This window comes from Leopardus geoffroyi, chromosome D4 (genome assembly GCF_018350155.1).
Source record: "Leopardus geoffroyi isolate Oge1 chromosome D4, O.geoffroyi_Oge1_pat1.0, whole genome shotgun sequence".
Lineage (NCBI taxonomy): Eukaryota > Metazoa > Chordata > Mammalia > Carnivora > Felidae > Leopardus > Leopardus geoffroyi.
In genome coordinates, this window is record NC_059342.1 from 88,671,373 (window position 1) to 88,698,445 (window position 27,073).

At 60.8% G+C, this 27,073-nt stretch overlaps 1 protein-coding gene across 1 annotated transcript in view; it reads left to right on the forward strand.

The window, feature by feature from the left end:
* HMCN2 (hemicentin 2) overlaps positions 1 to 27,073 on the forward strand; it is a 145,996-nt gene that overhangs the window by 116,450 nt on the left and 2,473 nt on the right. The window contains 26 exon segments of the mRNA XM_045470463.1: positions 8 to 135; positions 693 to 849; positions 1,504 to 1,625; positions 2,394 to 2,558; positions 4,141 to 4,248; positions 4,499 to 4,633; positions 4,987 to 5,070; positions 5,073 to 5,120; positions 5,606 to 5,796; positions 6,615 to 6,828; positions 7,871 to 8,005; positions 8,963 to 9,153; positions 10,412 to 10,493; positions 14,229 to 14,498; positions 16,945 to 17,094; positions 18,700 to 18,762; positions 18,765 to 18,829; positions 18,929 to 19,057; positions 21,298 to 21,319; positions 21,322 to 21,534; positions 22,745 to 22,807; positions 22,940 to 23,062; positions 23,766 to 23,900; positions 24,996 to 25,124; positions 25,643 to 25,963; positions 26,637 to 26,756. Coding sequence (XP_045326419.1) covers positions 8 to 135; positions 693 to 849; positions 1,504 to 1,625; positions 2,394 to 2,558; positions 4,141 to 4,248; positions 4,499 to 4,633; positions 4,987 to 5,070; positions 5,073 to 5,120; positions 5,606 to 5,796; positions 6,615 to 6,828; positions 7,871 to 8,005; positions 8,963 to 9,153; positions 10,412 to 10,493; positions 14,229 to 14,498; positions 16,945 to 17,094; positions 18,700 to 18,762; positions 18,765 to 18,829; positions 18,929 to 19,057; positions 21,298 to 21,319; positions 21,322 to 21,534; positions 22,745 to 22,807; positions 22,940 to 23,062; positions 23,766 to 23,900; positions 24,996 to 25,124; positions 25,643 to 25,963; positions 26,637 to 26,756 — 3,563 coding nt within the window.

The following is a 27,073-nucleotide window of genomic DNA, read 5'->3' on the forward strand; positions in this document are numbered from 1 at the left end:
ACTCCAGGTTGCAGGTTCTTCCTGAAGGTTCCCTGAGGATCCAGCCAGTCCTTGCCCAGGACGCCGGCCACTACCTCTGCTTTGCATCCAACTCTGCAGGCTCAGATCGGCAAGGCCGTGACCTCCAGGTCTTTGGTAGGTGGACGAGGGGAGGAATGTTCCTGGCCTTCATCATCCACCCCCAGTCTGGGCCGGGTCCTGCTTAGTTTCTGGGTTTATCCTTGCTGTCAGGAGCCAAGAGCAATGATCTCTACATGTTTTTGACCATGAAGCCTACTGGCAAAACTTTTGAACATGCGCACGCCAAAGATGCGTATTGATTTCATGAATACTGTACGGATATTTACTCCCATACCATTGTATCAAGCGAGTGACAAAACACGCACAGATAAAAGACATTTGAAAGGATAAGATTCAGAGTCACTGCACCAGACGCGCTAATCTGCTTTTCCCGCTCCAATGGATCACCTTGGTGGCGGCCGCTCTTCTGGGCGCTGGCCTCGGGCAGGGCTGAGTAGGACCCCGAAATCTGCATTCAGGGAGAGGTGGCTAGGAAGCCGCCAGCCTTGGAGAGCAAAGGTTCCATCACCCCAGATTTGGGGTGCCTGTTGGAAGATTCCTGCGGAGTGTCTCCTGCCTCTCCCCTGCCCGCATCCTAGACCCTTGTCTCCTGATGACTACTCTCTCCCCAGAGCCTCCTGCCATCGCCCCCAGCCCCTCCAACCTGACCTTGACTGCCCACACCCCTGCCTCACTGCCCTGTGAAGCCAGCGGCTCCCCCAAGCCCCGGGTGGTCTGGTGGAAGGACGGACAGAAGCTGGATTTCCACCTGCAGCAGGGAACCTACCGGTACTGAGCTGGGCCTCTGGGTAGCCTCACGAGGTGCTCCGGGTGGGGGGACAGTGTGCCCATCCCACGGTGGGGAGCAGGGTCAGACACGAGGCAGGGGTGGGGTGGCTTATTCAGTTAAGCCTCCAACTTCAGCTCAGGTCGTGATCTCACAGTTTGTGGGTTCAAGCCCCACGTCGGGCTCTGTGCTGACAGTTCAGAGCCTGGAGCCTGCTTCGGATTCTGGGTCTCCCTCTCTCTCTCTCTCCCCATCCCCGGCTCGTACTCTGTCTCTGGCTTTCTCAAAAATAAATAAACGTTTAAAAAGAAAAATTTAAAGCACGTGCTCAACAGACCCGAGCTGTTCCGATCAAGGACTTGGAAACCGTCGCTATTATGGAAGGTGTCCGATCTGGTGATTACAGAAAGCGTGCAGGGACATAGAGAACCACGGGGGTAACAATTAAACTTGCCCACGAGCTCAACTGCCAGACCTGTAAGCGTAGAAACTTCTAGAAGAAACTTCTACTTTCGGGGCTGGGGGCCAGACACCAGAGGGGAAATTAGTCAGGAGCCCCCCCACCCCGGTCCCCTGCATCCAGATTGCTGCACAGGCTGAGCTCGGGTCAGCCAGGCCGGCTGGTTAGCGGTCATCTGTCTGTCTGTCCGTCCCAGGCTCCTGCCCTCCAACGCCCTGCTCCTGGCAGCTCCCAGCCCCCAGGACTCAGCCCAGTTTGAGTGCGTGGTGAGCAATGAGTTGGGCGAGGCCCGCAGGCATTACCAGGTGACCGTTCATGGTGAGTTGGAGCAGAGGGAGGAGGAAGAAAACAGGACAGGCACAGTGTGCACGTCTCCTGATCCCACGTACCCACGCTGACGCAACCCTGGCCCCAGCACTGTTCGTGGCACTTAGGAGCTCTCGGGAGAGGCCTCTCCCCAATCCAGAATGTTCTGAACCCAGATCTGACCTTGCAATCGCCCTGGTTAAAATTCCTCCCTCCACGGCTGCCCACGGCTCTCAGGATAGAATGCAGGGTGTCACCTGGGCCCACAGGGTCCCGTGCATGCTGGCCCAGCCACCCGAAGTTCAGCTCACCCAATGCCCGCCTCGCTCTGGGATCGTCATGCTGCTTAGCTTTTGGTTCCTCACCTCAGGGCCTTTGTATATGCTGTTCCCTCTGCACATGCTGTTCCCTCTGCCCTTCACCCAGCCAACCCTGCTCTTCCTTCGGGTCTCAGGTTAAATGCCACTTCCCCTGGAGGCCTTATGTGGTGTCCCCAACTCTGAGCTCCCACGAAGCTCCCTTCTCTTGTAAAACCCTCCGGAGATGCCTAGCTGGCACCCCTACAGAAAGCCGTTCGTAACTGTCCCCCAAAGCCCAGCAAAAAAATACCTCCCAAGCGGGTAAATGTGACCTCTCTCTGTTGCCCCCCCCCCCCGGCCCTTTGTCACTAATGTCACCTGTGTCTTAGTCTCTGTTGATAGTTGTCATTCACCTGGCCCCATGACTACGTGTTCCCCCAGTGGACCTCAGCGGGGCCTCAAGCCTTGTCTTACATTGTAGTGCCCCCTACCATTGCTGACGACCAGACAGACTTCACCGTGACCAAGATGGCACCCGTGGTCCTCACGTGCCACAGCACGGGTGTCCCGGCCCCGGTCGTGTCCTGGAGCAAGGCAGGCGCCCAGCTGGGGATGCGGGGGAGTGGCTATCGTGTCACATCTTCCGGTAAGTAGGGGTGAGCCGTGAGGGTAGAGCCGGGGCGTCAGGCCGAGGGTGTGAACGCAGTGGAGAGTCCCGGCCTGATTCTGCCACTCCCTGCTGTGTGACCTAGGGGAACCCCTCACCCTCTCTGGGCCTTAGTATCCCCACTCACGCACTAGTGCGTTGATATTTGTCAGTGGTTCTCTGATGTTAGTTGACAGATCAGTGCTGCTCCGTGGCAAAGTGAGGAAATTAATAGCTACGTGAGAGTTTCCGTAAAGCGGGTTTGAGCTCATTGGAAGGATTTTCCTTTATTCTGAAATTATGCTTTTCGGGGCGCCTGGGTGGCTCAGTCGGTTAAGCATCCGACTTCAACTCAGGTCACGATCTCACGGTCCGTGAGTTCGAGCTCCACATCGGGCTCTGTGCTCATAGCTTGGAGCCCGAAGCCTGCTTCGGATTCTGTGTCTCCCTCTCTCTCTGCCCCTCCCCTGCTCATGCTGTGTCTCTCTCTGTCTCTCAAAAATAAATAAAAATGTTTAAAATTTTTTTTAATTATGCTTTTCTTTTTTTAATTTTTTTAATATTTATATTTGAGAGAGAGAGAGAGAGAGAGAGAGAGTGGGGGAAGGGCAGAGAGAGAGGGAGACCCAGAATCGGAAGTGGGCTCTGGGCTCCGAGCTGTCAGCACAGAGCCCGACGCGGGGCTCGATCCCATGAACCTTGAGATCACCATCTGAGCTGAAATCAGGTGTCAGGTGCTCAACCAACCGAGCCACCCAGGCCCCCCTGCAATTATGCTTTTCCTGCTATTTTAGTGTTGGAAGTTCCTTTCTTCTATGAGATCAAGGTGATAGTAGATGGGTGATTTGGAAACGTCTTTGCTCGTCAAAGTTAAAAGATGGCAACTTTACGGGGGTTCTCCAAATGGCATTTATTTGTTAGTTGGTTAGCTGGGGAACTCGTGAAGTCTGAGCACCGCTGGCCAGATCTGCGGTTTTCGAACTCTCCTGAGGAAGTAGAACCCTTTCTTCTGACCAGCAGTTATGGGGAAGCCCGTCATGTACAAGAAGCTGAGGTTCTGGTTCTCTCTGGGGCTGGGGTGGTCCAGGAAGGTTCAGACGGTGTTCATTGAGCAGCCAAGACTAAGAAAGAAAAGGTAAAGAGAGGACGGATAAAGCAGTCATCTGGGGAGGCTGCCCGGAGGAGGCAAGTTTTTGAGCAGAACACGGCACGGGTAGCAGGGTGAGGGTCTAAGGAACTACCGGTGGGCCAGGACTCTAGGCAGGGCAGCGGCAGATCCTGGAACATCACAGCCTGCAGCTTCGAGAGACCATCCTGTCTGATTCCTCACTGTGCACGTGGGGAAACTGAGGCCCCTAGAGCGGAAGGGACTTGCCCACTGCTATGCTCCAGGCAGGGAGCATAGGCAGGCCCGGAACCCAGGTTTTCCGGTGCTGCTACAAACGGGCAGGGAGGCAGGTCGAGTGGCCAGCAATAGAGAGACACCTGGGTGGGGGGGATGTCAGACCCCTGCCAGCCGTCACTAGGGACGTCCGTCCTGAGTCCCCTCGCCCCTCTCTACGGGCCCCGTTGCCACCCACAGGTGCCCTGGAGATCGGGCAGGCCCTCCCCGTCCACGCTGGCCGCTACACCTGCACGGCCCGCAACTCTGCGGGCGTGGCCCACAAGCACGTCGTCCTCGCTGTGCAAGGTAAGGGTCCCCCAGCAGGTGGAGAGCTAGAGGCAGGCGGGCGGGGGTGCGGGGGGCCCGGGTTCCAGGCGCCCCGACCTGCCTCTCTGCTCTGCCTCCCTGATGGGATTCTGTGGGAGAAAAACCTCAGCCCGCCTCTGTCCTCCAGTGCCAAGACTTCGGGAATCCCCTGGTCCTTTTAGAGGCTTCTCTCTCTGAAGGCATCCCCAGGGACCTCTGTGGCACCCCCCCACCCCCCGTTCCCTTGCAGCCTCCCCCGTGGTGAAGCCTCTGCCCAGCGTGGTCCGGGCACTGGTGGCCGAGGAGGTACTACTTTCCTGTGTGGCTTCGGGCATCCCCCAGCCGAGCATCACCTGGCAGAAGGAGGGGCTCAGCATTCCCGCAGGTGAGTCTCCCCAGCACCAGGAAGGGAAGAATCATCCGGGCCCGGGATCCTCCCGCCTGCTCCCAGAAAGCCCTGGCCCGGCTTTCCCTCCTGCCAACCTGTCTCTGTTCACCAGCCAGAGCTTGAGACTCTGCTGGAGTATCACTCGGTGGCTGACTTGGGAGGCTGGGGAGCGGGGCAAGCCGGCTGGACTCCGGGTCTCTGTCCGCCCCCATCCCCCTGTGACCACAACGAGTCACTTGCTACCTGGTCAAACAGAACAGTCCACATGGCCCTCCTGCTCTCCTCGGTGGTCCTGCTGGCTCAGCCACCAACCCCCGATCCCCCCCCCCCCCCCCCCCCCACAAATCCAGGAGCGAGTACGCAGGTCCTACCCGGTGGACAGCTTCGGATTATCCACGCCAGCCCGGAGGATTCTGGGAACTATTTTTGCATTGCCAGAACAGCGCAGGCAGTGCTATCGGGAAAACACGGCTGGTGGTGCAAGGTGGGCCCAGGGAAGGGGGCTGAGGTGGACCCCGGCGAGCTCGGGGCTTTGGCGTCCCGGGCAGGACACGTCCCTGCATCCTCCCCCGTGCCAGCCTGGCTTGTGCTGGAGAAGGAAGTGAGGGGAACAAAACGCCTTCTCCCGTTTTGTGCCCAAGGTCTGCCTTTAGACAGTGCCTCGGGTCCCTCTGCCTCCTCTGACCTTTGCTGGGCCAGTGGTCTGGGCCTCCCTCACTCGTTTCGGCGCTCCGGCAACCATAGCCATTTCTGTCCCTTTAGTCATCGTGTGCGCGTGTGTGTGTGCACACTGGGATCACCCCGTCACAGCTTCACCAAACTCAGCGGTCCCCAAATGGTCCAGACCACGGGCCGTGGCCTGTGACAGGGTCGGTGGAGGAAGGGGCGAGGGGCACGCCAACTGCCAAGGGCGCTGGAGTGGGGGCAGCCCGCCCTCACCCCCAAGCGGACCTCTCTCTCTCCCCACAGTCCCGCCCATGATCAAGACCGGCCTCCCTGACCTGTCCACCACCGAAGGCTCCCACGCCCTCTTGCCCTGCTGGGCCAGCGGCAGTCCTGAGCCCACCATCACCTGGGAAAAAGATGGCCGGCCTGTGTCCGGGGCCGAGGGGAAGTTCACCATCCAGCCTTCTGGGGAGCTGCTGGTGAAGAACTTGGAGGTGTGGCTCCCTCCCTGTGTAGCACCGAGGGGTCTAATGGTAACGGCCGGAGCGGAAAACGCCGGCCGAGCACCCGTTTGTCGTGCCCCGCGCTGAGCGCTATGCAGCTTTTAATCCCAGGAATCTGGGGAAATAGGTACCATAATCCCCAAGTACAGATGAAGAAACTGAGGCTCAGAGCGTATCCAGTTTTTCCGAGGCACGCTGTTGCCGAGAGGCAGAACCAAGATTCGAACCTCAGTGGCTAATGCCTGAGGGAGAGAAGAAGCCCTGGATGGGGTGGGGTGGCGGGCAGGACACAGAGCTGACTTTGTGTCCCCAGACTGGTTGTTCTCAACCACGCGTTGTTGTTGACCTGAGCCGGGGCGTGGGTGGGAGCCCCGACCACCTTCTCCGACAGCACTCGGGTTCCACAGTTACAAATGGGCGCCCCTCGTGGTTGCTCAGGGCACACACCCGCTGCAGGGCAGGGTCACAAGGTCCTCGGACAGTGGTGAGTGCGCCAGCTGTGCCGGAGAGCACCGTGGAACTTCTCAGAGCTTGGCGGAGCCCTCTGTACAGAGGACACCAAACACAGGACCTCAGGGATGATGGGAGCGTGGATGAGCCGGTGCGGGTGACCTTCGCGGAGTGTCACGAAGGCTGTAAGGGGGGCCATGGGGCGGTGGTGAAAGGGAGCCATTTGCTGGAGCTGTGTGACCTTGAGCAAAGCACTTCACCTCTCTGGGCTGCACGCTCCGAGGGGGCCTCGGGGAGAATGGGTCCCTCGGAGCTGGGGGTGGGGGCAGTTCTCAGGCCGACCCCTCCTCTGCCCGCAGGGCCAGGATGCTGGAACCTACACGTGTGTGGCCGAGAACACGGTGGGCCGCGCCCGCCACCGTGTTCATCTCACCATCCTGGCACTGCCCGTCTTCACCACCCTGCCCGGGGACCGCAGCCTACGCGTCGGGGACAGGCTGTGGCTTCGCTGTGCGGCCCGGGGCAGCCCGACCCCCCGCATCGGCTGGACCGTCAACGACCGACCTGTCACGGGTCTGGGCCTATTGGGAGCGGGTGGTGGGGGTCTCCTGGGAGGAGGGCCGACAGGTGGGGAGACCCCGCCTAGTAGAGAGGAAGAGGGTGTCCGTCAGCCTGGGGGGTGCTGGGTCTCCAGACTTGGCCCTCTGCGGGGGGGCACCGAGCAAACACAGGTGTGGCCATATGTGACCAGTCACATGTCAGACCTGACAAGAAGCCACCTGCAGAAAAGACTCAGCCCCAGAGACCTCAGGGCCTGGGAGGGAGCACGTGTCACACCCCAGCACTGCTGGGCCCCTCGGCAGACCCCTTTCCTGGTCCCCACGTGATGTTGAGGGAGGCACGGGGCCCGCACAGGGCACGGGGTCTGGAGCGGGTGTTCGATGAATGTCGGCCGAACTGGCGAATGGCTGAGTCCCCTCCACCGCAAAATGATGTTTTCAGGGGCGCCTGGCTGGCTCAGCCGGAGGAGCGTGTGACTCTTGATCTCAGGGATGTGAGTTCAAGCCCCTGGTTGGGCGTGGAGCCTACTTTTAAAAAATAAAAACAAAACTTTTTAAGATGGTGTTTTCAGACGCTCCTAAACCGGAGGCCGGGCGTGGACGCTCGCCTCCGTGCACCTGTAAAGAAGGCTTCGCCCTGACCCCACCAGCGCCTGGGGTGGGCGTTTGGGGGAGTGATTCAGCCTCTCTGAGCCCAGCTGCCTCGTCTCAAAATGGAGATAAGAGGGGTGCTGAGGGCCAACTGGTTTAATGCAGGACGTGCAGATGAATAGGCCCCCAAAGACCTACCCTCAGCCCCGCAGCAAGCTCGCGGTGTGGACTTGAAAGTTGTGGAAGGCTGGTCCTTCAACCGCATCCTCTAACATGGCCTGGGCCTGCCGTGAATGGGCCTGCCGTGGTCAGGCTTCCACCCTCGGGAAGAGGCACCTGTTTTCTGTGTCTTTGTCAAACACCTGCTGGGTGCCCGGCCCGGGTTTTCCGGGTTAAGTATTCGGGGCGGGAGGTCCCTGGCACCCTGGGCTCAGAACCCTCTGGGGCATCTCTTTTTCCACCAGAGGGGGTGTCCGAACAGGACGGGGGCAGCACGCTGCAGCGGGTGGCAGTCACCAGAGAGGACAGCGGGACGTACGTCTGCTGGGCCGAGAACAGAGTGGGCCGTGTGCAAGCCGTCAGCTTCGTCCACGTGAAGGGTAGGGCGTGAGCCGTGTGGATTTCTTGAGACCTTCACTAGACCCAACCTGTTAGTTTTTCTAAGAAATCAATCTCCTGACCTCTGAACTAGTAACCCTCCGCCCTGACTGTGGCTTGGGTGCCCTGGGGGAACTTTATCAAATGCTGAGGCCCAGGTGCCAGCCCTGACTCTCAAAACCAGCCTCCCTGGGGTGAGGCCCCAGCATCAGTATTTTTCTCGGCTCCCCAGATGACTGGGCCGCGGGTAGAATGAGATCTGACCCGCTGGCCTACACCGCCATCAGCTGCACGGTGCCAGTGTAGATGGAGGGCACGGGGACCAAGGTGTCCTGGCAGAAAAACGCCTGAAGCTGGCCAGCCTACCAGTTGTCCCCCAGGGCCCTGCTTGGTCAAGAGCAGCATGCTAACCCTCCGAGATGCCATGACCTAGTTTGCTTGATTTCAGGATGGGAGGGGTAGAGCTTGATGGAAGGGAACGAGCCACCCAAGGCACTGGGACACGGCCGCGGCTGGTTTCGATCTCAGGAAACCAGCAAGCACGGAAAACTGACACGGGGCATCTGAGAGTGGTTTAGGATTCGCTTGCACGAAGTGAGGATCAGGGACGTCTTAGTGTTGCTGTGTCCCAGTGGCTAGGTAGTCCTTGTTTTCCAAAGTCCCCGGCAGGTACCCTGCAGCTGGGATAATCCATCCAGGCGGGCGAGCATATGACACTCCTCACACTGCCTGCCATTCCTGGGCCCGTCTCAGGCATCACCAATCGATCACGGCACTGTTCCCACTAGGTTTCAAATCGGCGTTCCCGGCAGTTTGTTTCGTTTGACCCATGCCACGGAAGTTGTCTGCCATCGCTGATGGGGATCCCCTCTGGGGATGCCGGATGGGGATCCCCTCTGGGGATGGGCTTATGGGAGGCTGAACCTTTCTGACTTCTTGTCTGATGTCACCTCGAGCAGAAGCTCCTGTCCTGCAAGGGGAGGCTTTCTCCTACCTGGTGGAGCCCGTGGGGAGCAGCGTCCAGCTGGACTGCGTGGTCCGTGGAGCCCCTGCACCCGACATCCGCTGGATCAAAGACGGCCTTCCGCTCCGGGGCAGCCGTCTCCGGCACCGGCTGCAGAACGGCTCGCTGACCATCCACAGGACAGAGGCAAGGCAGGACCTGGTGCCTCGGGGCGGGGCCACCCAGGACAACCGCAGCCTTTTGTGATGGCTTGGGAGGGTTCTTAGTGTTGGCCACCGTCCTCTACAGTCTGCAAAGCACTGTCCTGCCCACCTCCCAGATTCTCCACCCCAACAAACTAGAGTGCCCTCCAGCCAGTGACTTTTCTCTGTGCCTCAGTCACCCCAGCCATTCAGCGGGCTACTGGTTGTTTCTACCTTATGGGTTTACAGTAAGAAATCAGCGAGATGACCCACACCAGTATTCAAGAGTGACTGGCCCCCGGTCATGCCAATAAATATTATTAACAGCCCCATGGGGTGGAGGAGACCAGTAAGAGTGCCCCATTTTACAGATAAAGACACTGAGGCTCAGAGAGGCCCACAACAGTTAAGTTCCCAAGGCAGGACCCCATCCCAGCTCTCCTGACCCCTGCTCTGTGCTGTTTACAAAGCCTTGGGTCTCAGGCCAGACCCGTTCACCTCCCCTCCTGTGTCCCGGGTCCCGGTGATCATGCAGAAATCCACAATTCCGTCCTGTCAGGCTCTTCTTAGGGGCCCTCGATCTTGCCCGCTAAGGTGACCCGAGAGTCTACCACGGGCCAGGCACTGGCAGGTACTTTGGCTTCGACGAGCATGATTTCCTGTAATGCTTCCGCCGCTCTTAGCGGTTACGATCCGCATTTGGCGACGGGGAGATGATTCGCTCCAAAGACATGGCGTACTGGTCACGAGTCGGGTGTGGTCAGCAGCGGAGCCAGGGTTCGGCCCCATCCCGATCTGACCCCCAAATCTCCACCCTTACCTGCAGGCTGGGCTGTCCCGGCAGTCCCCTTGGGTGCGGCATCCAGGCCGTCACCTCCTGGGTGTAGACGGTGGCCTCAGCCCGTCCCCCAGCTGCCATTCAGAGGTGAAGCCGAGCCTTGTTCTTCCTGAGTTTCCCCAGTGGCCAGGGTGGTGCGTGGCCCGTGGGAAAAGCTTCCCTCTCGCTAAGCCGGGAAAACACTGCAAACCGTCTCCCTTCTGGAAGGCTCGCTGCACGCTCCAGCACCATAAGAGCCCCGAGGAATCCTGCGGCCAGAAGCGGGTTGTCGTCTCGACTCCGTGTTTCCCAGACTTGCTTCGCCACAGACCCCTGGTTTTCAAGGAATCCCCAGTAACGTGCCAGGGAGTGATGGTCCTTCACTGTGCACGGTCCCCTTCCTCCTGCTCCCCTGAACACCTGCTCTCCCCCCCCACCCCCGCAGATGGACGACGCGGGTCGGTACCAGTGCCTGGCGGAGAATGAGATGGGCGCAGTGGAGAAAGTGGTGACCCTCGTGCTGCAGAGTGAGTCTCGGCCTCCCCCTCCCCCTCCCCTGGGCCCCGGCGGGGGGGACAGTGCAGAGTGGGCGCCCGGCGCGTGTCCCCGGCTGTCTGACAAGAATGGAGGGCAGAGGGGCACCTGGCCGGCTCAGTCAGTTAAGCGTCCGGCTGTATAGATTTTAGCTCAGGTCACGATCTCACCGTTTGTGGGTTCGAGCCCCGTGGCTGTCTCTGTGCTGATAGCACAGAGCCTGCCTGGGATTCTCTCTCTCTCCGTCTCTCTCAGCCTCTCCCCTGCTCGCACAGCTCTTTCAAAATGAATAAACAAACTTAAAAAAGGCAGGGCCAGGGACTTGGAACTCTCTTACAAGTATTTACTCAGAAAACACAATTGAAGTCCTATGAAATGGCTCCCCAGTTGGGGAATGGGAGCGGGGTGAGGGCTAATGAATAGCCAGGGACCCGACAGCCAGGCCCCGGGGGGGGGGGACCCATTTATTCAAACTCACAACCATTGCATTTGCCAAGTAGCTTGCAGATTACAAAGCACTGTCTGAGCCTCGAAGTAATGCCGTGAAACCGCCTAGAGGTGTTTAATAAAACTTTTTCCTGAAGATTAACATACATAGGGACAATACATGTTAGAAGTGAACAGTTCAATGAATGTTTATCATGTGAACCTACCGAGTTGACCCAGAGCAAAAATAGAAAAACAGGATTCTGCCAGCTTCCAGACACTTCCATCTGTACCCCCTTTCCAGTCAATGCCCTGCCCCAGGTAACTTACCCTGTCCGGAGTTTTGCTTTTTTTTTGAGAGAGGGGGAGAAAGAACGCCTGTGCGGGAGCGGGGGAGGGACGGGGGGGGAGGGGGAGAGGGAACCGTAAGCAGGCTCCGTACTGTCAGCACAGAGCCCGACACAGGGCTCCGTCCCACGAACTGTGAGATCACGACCTGAGCCGAAGTCAAGAGTCAGGTGCTTCACCGACTGAGCCAGCCAGGCGCCCCCAGGGTTTTGCCTTTACAACGTTTATTTATTTTTGGGACAGAGAGAGACAGAGTATGAACGGGGGAGGGGCAGAGAGAGAGGGAGACACAGAATCGGAAACAGGCTCCAGGCTCTGAGCCATCAGCCCAGAGCCTGACGCGGGGCTCGAACTCACAGACCACGAGATCATGACCTGAGCTGAAGTCGGACGCTTAACTGACTGAGCCACCCAGGCACCCCTGTTATTCACCCTTTAAAAAGAAGGAAATTCTGACACCTGGTACATGAACGAAACTTGAGGTTGTCAGGGGAAGGAGGGCAGTCACAAAAAGACAAACGCTGTGTGATTCCAGTTCTGTGAGGTGACCAGAGTTGTCAAATGCGTAGAAACGAAAAGCAGAATGGCGGCGGTCGGTGGGGCGGGGGTCGTGGCAATGGGGAGACGTGGTCGAATGGATCTAGAGTTTCAATTTTCCAAGACAAAAGGGTCCTGGAAATGGACGGCAGTGATGTGAATGTACTCCACAGTACTGAACTGTACAACTTAAAAAATGGTTAAATGGGGGCCCCTGGGTGGCTCAGTCCGTTAAGCATCTGACTCTTGATTTCCGCTCAGGTCACGATCTCACAGTTCGGGAGTTCGAGCCGCACGTTGGGCTCTGCACTGACCGTGCAGAACCTGCTTGGTATTCTGTCTCTCTCTCTCTTCCCCTCCCCTGTGCGTGTTCTCTCTCTCTCTCTCTCTCTCTCTCAAAATAAATAAATACACATTTTTTAAAAATCTTAAGAAATAGTAGCTATGAAGAAACGAAGGGAAGTCTTAGGACCCAACTTCCATAAAATGAAAACCTCAGTGGATGGGTGTGAACAGGTATGAACAGGACAGAAGGAAGAATTAGTGACTTGTAGACGTAACGATAGAATTCGCCTAGTCGGAACCACAGAGAGAGAACGGACTCGAGCAGGACGACCAGAAGAGCCTCAGAGCCAGTGGGGACGAAGCCAAGATCTGACATCGTGGCATTAGGGTCCCAGAAGGAAAGGAGAAAGGGGTGAGAAAATACCCAGAGACGCCAGAGCCGAAAAGTTGTCACAAAAGACGTAAGGCTACAAAATTCGAGCAAAACACAAACAGGATAAACCCAGAGAAGTTCTGCACCAAGGCGTACCCGGTCAAACTTGCCAACGGTTAAAGGGCCAAGAAACTAAGGCCTCGCCCCCCCACCCCCCATCCAAGCATCTGGGTGAGTCAGAGTTGGGGCAGGTGTTGAGGGGACCTCGGCCTTGACTCCTCCTGGCCCACCCCCGCCCAGATCCCCGCACAGGTGCACGCTGTCCACAGCAGCCAGGGATGTGTGGAGACCCCGTCTGGCCTCTCCAGGGCTCCCTCGTTTCCAGGCTCTTCTCGTTAAGCTTCCGGCTGGTCCCCTGGTCTCCGCAGGCCAGCAGAGGCGTCAGTTCCCTGTTTGCTTCCTGTCACTTCTGCCCCTCCCCCCACAAAACCCCTGCATCGTCTCCTTCCAATCGGATCGGCCCCTTGTGATAGCAAAAGCTGGGGTCTCACGGCCAGCCCCGCCCCCAGCTCAAGAGTAGGGGTGGCGGATGGGAGCAGGCCCAGGCCACACGCCTCCGCTGTTCTCGCCCAGAGTTCTGGAAGCTTTTCGTGGGCCAATGATTCGCAATTTGTGGCTTGCCTTCCGTTGAACTTCTAGAGCCCTGAAATAGTTGGTTTGGATAATTCTGTCAAGTTGTGCATTTGCTGACCTCTTCACGCGGCCACGGCCAGCGTCTCGCTCTTGCTTATTTTTTGACCGTTGTTGCAGCGAAACCCTATCGCGTGCGCTCTCGTGTCCGGCTTCTTGCGCACAGCGCCGCGAGAGCTCGCACGCGGAAGTGGCTCACCCTGTCGTCCCCGTTGCGGTATGGCTCGCCGCTGTGCGGACGCGGCACGGTTTGTATGGTCCCCTCCACTTGGGGGCAGCTACGGACGGCACTGCTTCGGCAGGTGACGCGTGCCTTTGGCGGTCACGCATGCACCTTTCCGTTCGGGTGTCCGTCCGAGAGTGGCCGGGCCACACGATAGGCATGTATTCAGCGTTAGGAGACATTGGCCGTGGTAGGCTGCCAAGCGGCCCCCCCCGACATTTGAGCGACCGTGTCCTCGCCTCCCAGGCGAGAACGTGGTCTTATTTGGAGAAGGGATCTTTGCAGACATGATTACGTTCGGGGGTTTAAGACGGAAAGGGATTTCTTGGCTCAGAATGCTATGGTTTGGGACGCGTGGAGAAGCCAAAATGGTATCACGAGTGTCTTCTTTCCAGCTGTTTCGGAGGGTCTGTGGTAGCGGGCGGACAGGGATTGCCGTCTCTCAGATGAGAAAACGGAGGGCCAGGGAGAGACTTGGTGAGACTCACCCACGGTCGGTGACGGGGCCCCCGTCTCCCATCTGGCATCGTTAGAAGCATCCCCGTGAGGACCCAAACGAAAGGAGGCACTAAAAACGAGTATCTCATGGCATGGAAAGGTAGTTAGGATTTATTGTGGGGTGAAGAAGGAAGGAAGGAAGCAGCTATGAGCAACGCAGTCATGTTCTACTACGGAAACGGTGTCTGGAAGGGCATACTCAGAACGGTGAGGGGATGTGATGCTCACTTGTGATTCTGTTTTCTCCTTTCTACCTCTGCATTTTCTAAGCCGTCTGAATGAACAAGCAGCAGCTGAACATACAAACATAACCAAACGTTCCTAACAGCTGCCCTGGGCTTCCCACAGGCGCCCCGGTGTTCCGGGTGGAGCCCCGGGACGTGACGGCGAGATCTGGGGACGACGTGGCCCTACAGTGTCAGGTCTCGGGAGAGCCGGTGCCCACCGTGGAGTGGCTGCGTGCGGGCCAGCCCGTGCGGGCCGGCCGGCGGCTCCAGACCCTGCCCGACGGGGGCCTGTGGCTGCAGCGAGTGGAGGCCCAGGACGCGGGCATCTACGAGTGCGTCGCTCACAACCTTCTGGGCTCTGCCACCGCCCGAGCGGTCCTGGCCGTGAGAGGTATGGGGTGTCTGCACTCAGACCTTTGTGGACAGAGGCGGGATCTCCTGCTTCGTGGGGGGGACGTGGCCCCCTGTCCTGCCAGCACCACCCCCCCCCCCGACTCTTCCCTTCGCTTAGAATCACAGACTTAGGAGGAAAAAGGCCTTTTGGGTCACCTTACCCACCCTGCCCTTTACAGCTAGGGAAACTGAGGCTCCGAGATGCTAAGTGTTTGCCGCTCGTATCGGCACAGACAGTGTCCTCTCTCTGGATATTCCACAGCGCTGTGAAGTAGGCAGAATAAAACCAGGTTCCCTGGTGCCCACTTTGGGGGTTGCTGGGAAAAGTCTGTGACTTAGGCCATGGTGGATGGACAGTGACGGATGCTGCTTTCTTGCATTACGACACTTGCCACCACCCACCCCCCCACCCCCCCCCGCCGGGCCTCGCCGTTCAGCTCCCTCCTCCCTGGGCCAAACTTCAAAACAGAAAAAAGGACTATCTTGAGGAACCACTGTGAAACGATTCCGACCGCACCGTGGATAGTCACTGAGTCTCATTTCTGAAAGTTAATAGTGTCTCTGTAGCAAATACGCCGTATTTGTGGCTTTGGATTGCTGTCCCTGGCCGTGACAGCCATCACCGATCTATCACCGCCCCCAAGGCCAGATTACTTCCTCGCTGCTCCAGAGGGCACCTTTCCAGCCCCGGAGCGGGGTCTCGACACTTTGCCGCTTGCAAACCCACTTGAACCCCACCGCCAGCCAAATGTGGGACCCTCTGTGGCCCCTGGTCGCCTCATCTCCTGCGGACAGGGACAGAAGACCAATGCATACGGCTCCAGAAATTCAGCGGTTCTCTGACGCCCGGCCACACGCGCTGCCTCGGGTCTGAGCGGTTCCTCCCTTTAGTTCAGAGCTGGGTCCCGTCCTTACCCTCTCCTGTTGGAAAGCTCACGCCCCAAACCACAGCGCTCTGCACACGGTTTCTGGATGAGTATCTCAGGGCCGCCATAGCAAAGTGCTATGCTATGAGCCATCAGCACAGAGCCCGATGCGGGGTTTGAACCCACGAACCGTGAGATCCTGAGCTCAGCTGAAGTTCGACTCCCAACCAACTGAGCCACCCAGGCGCCCCGCACATGGCTTTGTTAAATAAGCAACGGGCTTGGGTTTTGTTTTTATTTTTTCCCAGTCCCCCCACCCTCCTCCCTGAAAACTACGCTGTGGTGTGCCCCTGTCCGCTGGCCTGAATATTTCTATGGGCTGAGTTCTTCCAACAGGGCATTGCTAGGTAAAAGGCATTCAGAGGTTTCGAAGGCTCCCTCACTCTGAGCGCTGTCTTCTTTTCCTCGTTTTCCCATCAGCCTGGGTGGCGCCCAGCCTGGCCCCGTGGGAGGCAAGAGGCCTGCTGAGTCATCCTATGTCTGAGAAAGTTGACAGTGGCTTGTCATTCCCGGCCTCCAATTTCTTGTCCCCCTCGAAAGCTGCCGGGCCATTCTGCTGCTTCTTATCTGCACCCCAGCTTCTTCCTCCTCCCCTTGTTGAGGAGCCAGGGGTGGGTTCATGGCCGGTTCCTGTCCCCCCATAAACCCCAGAGCCACAGATATTGATGAGAGACATCCCAGATGGGCATCAGATCTCATCAAGCCCCAGCTCTGGACTGGGTAAATGACACTGCTTCCCGGAATCCAAAATTAACCAGCCCCCTGATTTGCCCATTAAGGACCCTGGCCGTTGAGTGTTTTATGTTATTTTTTTTCGACAGATCATGGGCAATTGGTTGTTAATTTCCCCAGAGAGCTGGTGCGGGGGAGAGGCAGGCCAGCTTCTGTCTCTCAGCCCCCAAGATGCCATCTGTGCAGACAGGACAGCTGGCCCATTAGCCGGAGGAAGCACCCTCTGTGCCCCCACCATCCGTCTGATTAGTCCTGAAAAGCGTGGGTGCTTGCAGACCCGCCTGGCTGCTGTGAGGGATCCGGCCCACCCCGGCCAAACCAGCCGCAGGGCGGAGGGCGCCAAGGCCACTGACGGAATGGGGGACGTTCAGGTGGCAGCATGCTGTCCCTGGCCTGGTGCCCCGGCTCCCCCAGCATGCCGACCCGGCCATCATGAGCAGCTGGCATTTTAGAACCCAACAGGTCTCTGGCACATCTGTGGTCCCACCTCCTCGCTCAAGTGCGTCTTGGGGGCCCGACTTGCCCAGATTTCCAGGGAGGTGACAGCAGAGCCACTGTTCGAAGCTAGCCCCGTGCCAGTGCAGGTCTCCTCCGAAAAGCCTCCCTGTCTCTCAGAGCCAGGAGCCCCCGGGCATCGAGTCCGTCACCCGTGAGCTGTGTGGCCTTGGGCGAGCCACCTGAGCTCTCTGAGCCTCCGTTCCTGTTCCATGAAGCGGGTGACAGAACCTGCTCGTGCTGAGGGCGGGGAGGTGGATAAAGTCGCTGGCGTCCCCTTCCCTCCTCACAGGGAGCCCCGTGGGAGCCGGGGTGGCGTATCCGGGGTGATCAACGGCCAGGACTTTGGCATGGCCACCCTCAACACCAGCGTGCGCCAGGAGGCACGTTCTGGGGTCACCACCATCTGGAGCGGCATCAGCCACATCCCTGCGAGCGTGGGTAAGCGGGGGCCAGAGCCTCTTCCTGCACCGGGGCCCCTCCGACTCCAGGCGGAAGCAAAGCGTGTGTTCTGAGGCTTGCCCAGGGCCCGACTGCCGGAGGAAAACTCTGACCGCCCCTAAGACCCGAGTCAAAGCCAAAGTGGATTGAGGTGCAGGCCACTTCCTCCCCACCCCCACTACCTCCCAACAAAACGAAATAAAAATCAGACCCAGAGAGTGTGAAATAATCGGGATATACGAAAGCTGTCAGATAACGATTCTCAAAATCGCTGATTGCTGACTGAGGTCCCACCCCCCCCCCCACCCCATTCCGCACGTTAAGGTAAGAGCTTGATGGAAAAGGAAGGAATCGCTAGTCACGAGTAAGGGGTATGGGCTGGAGGGGAACAAAATTAGCCAGAGGGCCCAGAGAACCAGGCAGTGTCCACTTCCAAACGGATTCATAGATCAGTGTGCCCTCGCGGGTGGAATGTTCCGGAGAGATGTCGTAGACCCCGCGGCCTCGCCCTTCCCAAGGGGACGCTGCGGGTCCAGAGCAGGGAGAGGGCAGTGCCGTGGGATCTTTGCTAAAAAGCCTTTCCTCCAGAGCTGCCCTTGACCACAGGCCTGTGTGAACCGTGCGGGGTCAGGGAACTTAGGCTCGGGTCCCTCCAGGCGGGTCGTCGGCACCGAGTGAAGTGAGCGTGACTGCCCAGATGTGAGCCCTTCATCCAGCTGCAGAAGCAGGAGCCCCATGGGGAAGCATCCAGCCTCTGTGCAGAGAAACAGGCACAGAGACGTTGGGAAGGTTCTGCGTCTCTTTCCTGAGCCGGTGGTTTCTCTGAAAAGCTCCACCATCCCTGACCCCCCAAGCGAGTGGGGTTTCCCCCTTCCCCGGACTGAGGCACCCCTTGCCCATCGAGGAGGGCTGGGCAGCACGCGCAAGTCTGAGAATCCACATCCAGAGCCACTTTGGGGCCCTTTGTTCAGAACTCAGTGACCCTCCTCTTCCGGGAGGCGTCTGCGAGTGAGGAGACCTGGTTGACTTTCAACCTGGTTCAGCGCATACGTCCCGGGCTCGGGGGTGACCAGTCACCCTCAGGATTCGTGGAACTGAATTGAGTATCAGCAAGTCATGTACCCTTCTTCGTTTGGCTTGTTTTTTGGTTTTTATTCTTTAAATGCTTATGTATTTATTTTGAGGGGGTGGGGGAGGAGCAGAGAGAGAGGAAGAGAGAGAGAATCCCACGCAGGCTCCGCACCGTCAGCACAGAGCCCGACGCGGGGCTCGAACCCACGAACCGTGAGATCGTGACCTGAGCTGAAATCAAGAGTTAGAAACTTACCTGACTGAGCCCCCCGGGCGCCCAACCCCCCTGCCCTTCTTTGTATTTTGTTAGTTTTCAAACGCCGCTCCACAGACTAGATGTTTGCTTTTCCCAGGTTCCTTTCCCAGGTTTCTGACCCAATAACTGACCCGGTGGTCACGGGGCTGGTCCTGGGCAGGGAGGGAAGGGGCCCGAGCCCTCCCTGGGCAATAGGGAGCTGCAGAGGGACCTCGAGCGAGGGAGTGGCGGCCCTCAGGATGGGTCCCTCACTCGGCCTCCGCGCGCACCCCGTCCAGGGCCTCTGATGCGTGTGCTCTTGGTCACCGTCGCCCCCGTCTACTGGGCCCTGGCTGGAGAGACCGAGACGCCCTGAACGGCCACTCTCTGACGGGCGGCAGCTTCCTGCAGAAGTCGCACGTGGAGTTTCGCCACGGGTGAGCAGGGGTCTCCTCCCGGGTGGCCGGGGCGGCTGAGGCCCGAGCCCAGGGCCTCTCCCCCGTGGTGACTCCAGGCCGGTGGGGGGGGATTACAGGCGAGCTGCTCACGATGACCCAGGAGGCCAGGGGCCTGGATCCCGACGGCCTCCTGCTCCTTGACGTGGTGGTCAGTGGCGTCGTCCCTGGGAGCCTGGCTGACGCAGATCTTGAAGCGCAGGTGGGGACGCACCCCGAGGCGTGCAGGTGGGGGTGGGGGGCGAATGGGATGTGTTGCCCCAGGCGTCCCCTCCTGACACCCCAAGCGGGGCCTGGGGCGTGGCCTGGCCCGGACTTTGCCCAGTGGAGGGTGCCCTGGGTCCAGCCTCTCGGGGACAGGCGTCCTCCCCATTTCATAAACCAAAGGGAAGCCACCTGCGCAAGGGTCCCCAACCGCTAGAGGAAGAGGTGACAGGCCTACCAGGCTTCCGCCTCCAAAACCCAGGGCCCCTTGAATGAGGGGCTAAGCCTCCTACCCTGGGAAGTTGAAATCTCAGACATTCTCAGTCTCGTTCGTCCTCCCCCTCCTCCTGCTCCCCTCCCCCTTTTTCCCCTTCCTCCTCCTGCCCCCTCTTGTTCTCCATTCTGCTTCCCCTCTTTCCCTTCCACCCCTTCTCTCCCCTCCTCCCCCTTCCCCCTCCTCTTCTCCCTTCCCCTCCCCCTCCTTCCCCTCCTCTGCCTCCTCCCCCCTTCCCCCCTTCCCCCTTCCCCTCCTCCCCCTCTACCTCCTCCCCTGCCTCTTCCTCCCCTTCCTCCTCCCCCACTCTTCTCCCTTCTGCTTCCCTCCTTCCCTTCTACCCCTCTCCCCTCCTCCCCCCTTCCTCCTCTTCCCTCCTCCTCTTCTCCCTTCCCCTCCTCCCCCTCCCGCTCCTCTCCTACCTCTTCCTCCCCCCTACCCCCTCCTCCCCCTCCTCTGCCTCCTCCCCCCTCTTCCCCCACCCTTCCCCCTACCTCTTCCCCTCTACCCCTTCTTCCCCCTCCTCCGTCCTCCTCTTCTCCCTTTCCCCCTCCCCCCCTCCTCTGCCTCCTCCCCCCTCTTCCCCCACCCTTCCCCCTACCTCTTCCCCTCTACCCCTTCTTCCCCCTCCTCCGTCCTCCTCTTCTCCCTTTCCCCCTCCCCCCCTCCTCTGCCTCCTCCCCCCTCTTCCCCCACCTCTTCCTCTCCACCCCTTCTCCCCCCCCTCCTCCCCCTTCCCCCTCTTCCATCCTCCTCTTCTCCCTTCTCCCCCTCCTCCCCCTCCTCTGTCTCCTCTCCCCTCTTCCCCCACCCTTCCCCCTACCTCTTCCCCTCCACCCCTTCCCCCCCTCCTCCCCCTTCCCCTCCTCCGTCCTCCTCTTCTCTCCCTTCCCCTCCCCCTCCTCCCCCTCCTCTGCCTCCTCCCCCCTTCCCCCCACCCTTCCCCCTACCTCTTCCCCTCCACCCCTTCTCCCCCCTCCTCCCCCCTTCCCCCTCTTCTGTCCTCCTCTTCTCCCTTCCCCTCCTCCCCCTCCCCCTCCTCTCCTACCTCTTCCTCCCCCCTTCCCCCCTCCTCCCCCCTCCTCTGCCTCCTCCCCCCTCTTCCCCCACCCTTCCCCCTACCTCTTCCCCTCCACCCCTTTCCCCCCTCCTCCCCCCTTCCCCCTCTTCTGTCCTCCTCTTCTCCCTTCCCCTCCTCCCCCTCCCCCTCCTCTCCTACCTCTTCCTCCCCCCTTCCCCCCTCCTCCCCCTCCTCTGCCTCCTCCCCCCTCTTCCCCCACCTCTTCCCCTCCACCCCCTTCTCCCCCCTCCTCCTCCTTCCCCCTCTTCCCTCCTCCTCTTCTCCCTTCCCCTCCCCCTCCTCCCCCTCCTCTGCCTCCTCCCCCCTCTTCCCCCACCTCTTCCCCTCCACCCCTTCTCCCCCCTCCTCCTCCTTCCCCCTCTTCCCTCCTCCTCTTCTCCCTTCCCCTCCCCCTCCTCCCCCTCCTCTGCCTCCTCCCCCCTCTTCCCCCACCTCTTCCCCTCCACCCCTTCTCCCCCCTCCTCCTCCTTCCCCCTCTTTCCCTCCTCCTCTTCTCCCTTCCCCTCCCCCTCCTCTGCCTCCTCCCCCCTCTTCCCCCACCCTTCCCCCTACCTATTCCCCTCTACCCCTTCTTCCCCCTCCTCCGTCCTCCTCTTCTCCCTTCCCCTCCCCCTCCTCCCCCTCCCCTGTCTCCTCTCCCCTCTTCCCCCACCCTTCCCCCTACCTCTTCCCCTCCACCCCTTCCCCCCCTCCTCTGCCTCCTCCCCCCTCTTCCCCCACCTCTTCCCCTCCACCCCTTCTCCCCCCTCCTCCCCCTTCCCCCTCTTCCCTCCTCCTCTTCTCCCTTCCCCTCCCCCTCATCTGCCTCCTCTCCCCTCTTCCCCCACCCTTCTCCCTACCCCCTGCCCTCCTTCCCCTCCACCCCTCCTCCCCCCTCCTCCAGGACTTCGAGGAGCAGTATGTCCAGATGGGCCCGGCCGTCTCTTCGTGGGCTCCACGCAGCATTTCCTGCAGGACGGCCTGCCCACGTTCCTGCGCTGTAACCACAGCATCCAGTACAGCGCGGCCCGGGGCCTCCAGCCCCAGCTGGTACAGCGCTTGCGGGCCTCGGCTATCAGCTCGGCCTTCGACCCCAAGGCCGAGGCCCTGCAATTCCAGCTGACCGCAGCCCTGCAGGCTGGTGAGGCCCCCGTCCTTCGTCTCCACTCCCCAGACACCCACCGGGGGCCCCCGACGCACCTGGCTGAAAGCCAAGGTGACACCCCACCTCCTGCACCCTCTCACCACGGACCAGAAACTGGGGACTGGGACAGCTCACCCCCTTGTCCTCTCATCTCCAGCCTGTCCCCGGTCCTAACCATCCACACCCCCAGTGGGACACAGCTCCTCCGGCCGCTCCTGTTCAAACCCCCCAGAGCCTTTTCCCAGGCCCCATGGGGAAGGTCCAGGTCTACCCCCCAAGCTGACGTCCAAGACTCCAGCCATATGCCCCCCCTTCTCAAGGTGCCTGCACCAGAGCTCCCCCCGCCCCAGGCAGCCGGGAGCCCCTGTTGGAACGCCTGGAGGCCCCCATGAACGCCCTGGAGGCCCTGGAGGCCCCCCATATAATCTCAACCGATGGATGGTAAAGATCTGTTACCGTTATTTGAGGTCCCCGCTTGTTTTTAAACATTGAACGTGGGACAACGGTAAGAGCGTAGCTTTGGGGTCAGTCAGGCCCTCGTTCAAACCCAGCCACACCATCTCCCAGCTGTGGGACCTTGGGGGCGATGCCCTGGCCCTCTCTGAGCCTCAGCGTTCCCACCTGTAAAGTGGGCACGACATCACCTGCCTCGCAGGGTATCAGGAATAGCGGTGTTTTCTCTAGAACCCTCGCCGGGCACCCGGGATCGATGGCTCTGTCCAGCATGCTGTCCTTACACTGATTTCGGTAGTTGGTCTCTTTGTCTCCAGACCGCAGCCTGCCGCCACCCCTCGGTGTGCTCGCTGCCCCCATCAGATGCTGTCATTTGCCCATTCTGCACACCCCCCACCCCGGGCACAGCCGGGGGCCACGCCCACTCCTCTGGATTCTCAGAGTGCACTTTTGCACGCATGGGCATCCAGTGGGCATCCCGTGTCCTACTTTTCCTTCATGATTTCCCCTGCGTCTGTCAGCTTACAGTCCAGCCAGCTCGTGTGGCACGAGCCACAGCCAGCGCCTCCACCAGGCCTGAGCTGGGAACAGGCTCGCTGACTGGCTGGGCACGGGCCTGGCTCAGGGCCGAGGGGACATCGACCTGGCCAGGCTGGCAGGAGGGAGGCGCATTCGGCCGGGGCTGCTGTCTGTCCCGGGGCGCCTTGGGTACGGTGCCCTCGTGTGCTTAGGACCTACCCCCTTCGCCTTGCAGAAGAGAATGAAGTCGGCTGCCCAGAGGGCTTCGAGCTGGACACCCAGGGAGAGTTTTGTGTGGGTGAGTGCCCTCCCCTCCCCTGGCATGGCCGAGGGAGGCCTCTCAGCCGGGGTCGGATGATGTGTCCCGGCCGGCTGGCAGGAGGGCCTGTGGGTGCAGACCACCAGATCCCGCCCACCCCCCTCTTCCCAGACAGGGACGAGTGTTCGGCCGGCCCCAGCCCCTGTTCTCACTCCTGCCACAACGCACCCGGCCGCTTCTCCTGCTCCTGCCCAGCCGGCTTTGCCCTGGCCAGGGATGACAGGAACTGCAGAGGTGAGTGGGCCCGGGTGCAGAGGCTCTCCTGGGAGTTGGCCTGGGTGTGTGGGGGCGCTGCAGAGCCGGGACCCTGGCCAGGGGCACCCGCCTCAGGACCTGGCCCGTTCCCGATGGCACGGATGCCAGCCTGGGGGTGGCGATGCCCCGTTTCCACTGGGAACTTCCTGCCAGGAGGGCTGCAGATCAGAGAGGCTCAAGTCCTGGGGGTGCTGGGGAGCCCCAAAGACATACACGTGCCCACCGCGTGCTCGTGCATACGTGCCCGCCGAGCCCGGACACGGCCTCAGGCACTTTCCTAACATGGCAGTCATTTCCAGCCAGCTGGGGTTGGAACGCAGTGGACACCCATCTGTCCCCTTAACACAGCTTCTGGACAACAAATCTGACCGTAGGGTGCTGTCCAGATGCTGACCCTCCCCTCTGCACCCGTCTGCTTCCCCCAGGGAGGCCTGGCATGGCCAAGTCCCCACTGGGCTTTGAGCTGGGTGCCCGAGGGACACTGTAACCTCCCATCAGGTGCCCCAGGCCAAGGCCTATGGCAACATGCTGGAAAGAGCTAACAGGAGAGGTGGGGACCTTCTTGCCAGGGGCTCCTGGGCCGGGGATGAAGCCTGTGCAGTTAGGTTGGCCAGGTCAGGTGGCGAGGAGGGCCCGGGGGACACGCGTTCACGCAGCCCCCTGCCCCCGTTCGCCCGGCCAGATGTGGATGAGTGCGCGTGGGATGCCGACCTTTGCCAGCAGGGACAGCGCTGCGTGAACCTCTTCGGGTCCTACCACTGCCTCCCCGACTGCAGGCCTGGCTTCCGGGTGGCCGCTCACGGGGCCAGCTGTGAAGGTGACAGGGGCGTGACGTGGGTGGGGCTGTCCGCGCTCCGGTGGTTGCCTGGGTTCAGCGGAGGAGGTGCTGTGTGCCACGGGGACTCTAGGCCTTCGGAGGAAGCAGAAGGAGCAGAGAGGCCGGGGAGAAAGCTTGAGCTGGACTCAAGAGGTCTGAGGCCTGGCCTGGCCTAGCCTGGCCTGGCCGCTGGCAATTTGAGGACCCTGGGACAAGTGTCTGTTCCCGTCCAGACCTTAGGTTTCTCATCTCATGAAGGGGGACCAGGTCAGGGATGGCAAACACATGCTACGTCTGCTGTCGCTTCCCCGATTTCCCCTTGTGGATCGTGGCCCGGCCCAGACGCAGCCTCCGGATCCTTCTCGACACAGCTTCTCCGGCGGCCGCTATGAATCGGCTGCAGTGAGCCTCTGAGAGAAGCTCAGTGCCTCAGTGGCACCCCTGGAAGGGTGACCCCGCCCCCGGGGCTCTTCCGGCTCCAGCCTCCCATAGCCTCCCCATCACGATCACGATCACAGCTCCTCGGACAGGCTCCTCCTCTGAGTGGTAGGACCACCTAGTGAAGGGACAAAGTCTGGCGGAACCGGAACTCAGAAAAGGAGGTCACCCCGTGTGCGTGGCCTCAGGGAGCGCCCTGTCCACCTAGGCGGCTCCTCTGCCCTCACCGCCTCCTCTCTTACCAGTTCTTGGAGCTCTTTCCCCCAGTCAGGCTCCTACCCCCTTCACGCACGTGGTCCCGTTTTCTCCCCACGGCCCCGTGAAGAGGTCCCATCCTGACCCCTCTGCACAGATGAGGAAACTGAGGCCAGGACAGGGAGAATTCCTCGCTCAAGGACTAAGGGATATGACAGAGCTCAGCCCAAACCCGGGACTCTGCCTCCAAAGCCCCTTCTTTCTTTTGGATCCGGAACCTTCTTAGCCTCCAAAGTGGGTGTGATGAGGAGAGGTGGCTGCAGGCATGGGCCTTCTACCTGGTGGCACTCAGGTTGGAGAAGGGGACAGGGATGAGGCCCAGATGTGCAGAGGCATGCTGTGTCTGTTGGGGGCAGGGGGAGAGGCTCGGCCCCACCTCTGTCCACACCCCTGCCTCCCCAGATGTGGACGAGTGTCTGGAGCAGTCGGACGAATGTCACTACAACCAGATCTGTGAGAACACCCCAGGCGGGCACCGCTGTAGCTGCCCCAGAGGGTACCGGCTCCAGGGCCCCGGCCTGCCCTGCCTAGGTATGGGGCCACTCACCCCCTGGTTGGAGCCCTGGTCAGCACCCCCCGGCTGACCCCGCAAGCAGCGGGTGTTTATGACAAGGGTGTCGTTGAGTTTTGCGAGTAACCCAAACAGCAGCTAACACTGCCCGTGCGCCCACCGCGTATGCGGGTCAGGGCTCTGCCGCTGCCTGGCACCGAACCTTCCCGGGGAGCCCGGGAGGAGGAGGTGGAGGAGGAGGGTGGGGAGGAGTGGGGTGGGTCTCAGAGAGGCTTAGCAGGGAGAATGGGCCTCACCGGGATGCTGCAGTACAGGGGGAGTCTGGGATGAGGCTCAGAGCTGGGGGAGGCTGGGGCCTCTCTGCGCAGCAGAGGCAGGAGGCGGTCCTGGAGAGCCAAGGCTTGCAGGCAGGCCTGGAGGCAGTGGGGGAGGCAGCTGGATTCTGGGGAAGGCGGGAGACCGGGAGGGATGAGGCGGGGGGAGCTGTGGCGAGCCCTGAGCTGCCCTTGGCTCCCTGCCTGGCCTTGTTCCTTTCCAGATATCAATGAGTGCCTGCAGCTGCCCGGGACCTGTGCCTACCAGTGCCAAAACCTCCAGGGTGGCTACCGCTGCCTGTGCCCGCCGGGCCAGACCCTCCTCCGTGACGGCAAGACCTGCACCCCCCTAGAGCAGAGTGAACAAAACGTGACCACTGTCAGCCACCGGGGCCCCTTAGTGCCCTGGCTGCGGCCCCGTACCCCTAACCCCAGGGGCTCTTACCAGGCCTGGGTCTCCCTCCGGCCGGGCCCCGGAGCCCTGAGCAGTAAGGGCCGGGCCTGGTGCCCCGCTGGCTTCATCCGGCAGAACGGCGTCTGCACGGGTAAGGCCAAGCCCCAGCCATCCCACTGGGGACACGCCCCGCTCCAGGGTGTCGTGTGCCCCGGCCGGGCGCGTGGGCACCACACCCCATGTTCAGAAACCCGGGCTCACGGCAAGCAGGGTGGGAGGTGCAGTCACGTTCGTGGCTACGTGCCATCGGGAGGCCCTGGCTGTACTAATGGGCAAGGGGCTTCCAAGAGCGGGGAGGGACTCTTGGCCCAGAGAGAGGGTCTGTCCCCCGGGGAAGCCACTTTGGAGAAACACTGCTTTCGGTGCGTAGAGGTGAAGCAGTCAGGGAGGGAGATTTGCAGGAGCGTTCCGAGTTGATCTGAGACCCTGAACAGAGACTGGTGGGTAGGGGGGTGGGGGGGGAGGCTAGGGACAGCCCCCCCCCCCACTAAATCCCCCCCACAGAGGCTGGCGCTGGGCTGCAGAGGCAAAGGGGAGACAATGTTGAAGGCAGACGTGCTTCAGCATTCCTGCCTGGGCAGAGAGGTCTGGGCAGCGTCTCCCCGCCAGGCCCTGCGAACGTGGGGTGGGCAGGGCGGAGAGAAGGCGTGGGCCGCCGCAGCCAGGGACATCCCCTTAGCCTGGCGCCCTGGGCGTCTGTGACTCAGTGCGTGTCTCTGGCCCCATCCCCCCCCCCCCCCCCCCCACCCCTGCGCCTGGGCCAGACCTGGACGAGTGCCGGGTGAGGAACCTTTGCCAGCACGCCTGCCGAAACACCGAGGGCAGCTACCGGTGCCTCTGCCCCAAGGGTTACCGCCTCCTCCCCAGCGGGAAAAACTGCCAGGGTGAGCCATGGCCCTCCCCCCCTCCCAGTGCAGGAGGGACCAGGACAGGGCTTCTCACGTGAGGGTGGGGCAGGGAGCCGAGCTCAGAGCACCCCAGGGGCCCACAGCCAGGCAAGCCGGAACGAAGAGATGGGGGGGCGTGGGCAGGCTGAGAGCAGCCCTGGGGGGCGTCCATCGCAGCCCCGCTGTGTGTCCCTGGACAACTCACTTCCCCTCTCTGAGCCTCAGCCTCCTGGTGAAATGGGGCTGACACGCTCCCTTAAATGGCCGGATGAGACACGTGGAGGGCGGGCCCAGAGCCAGCTGCTGGTGGGAGC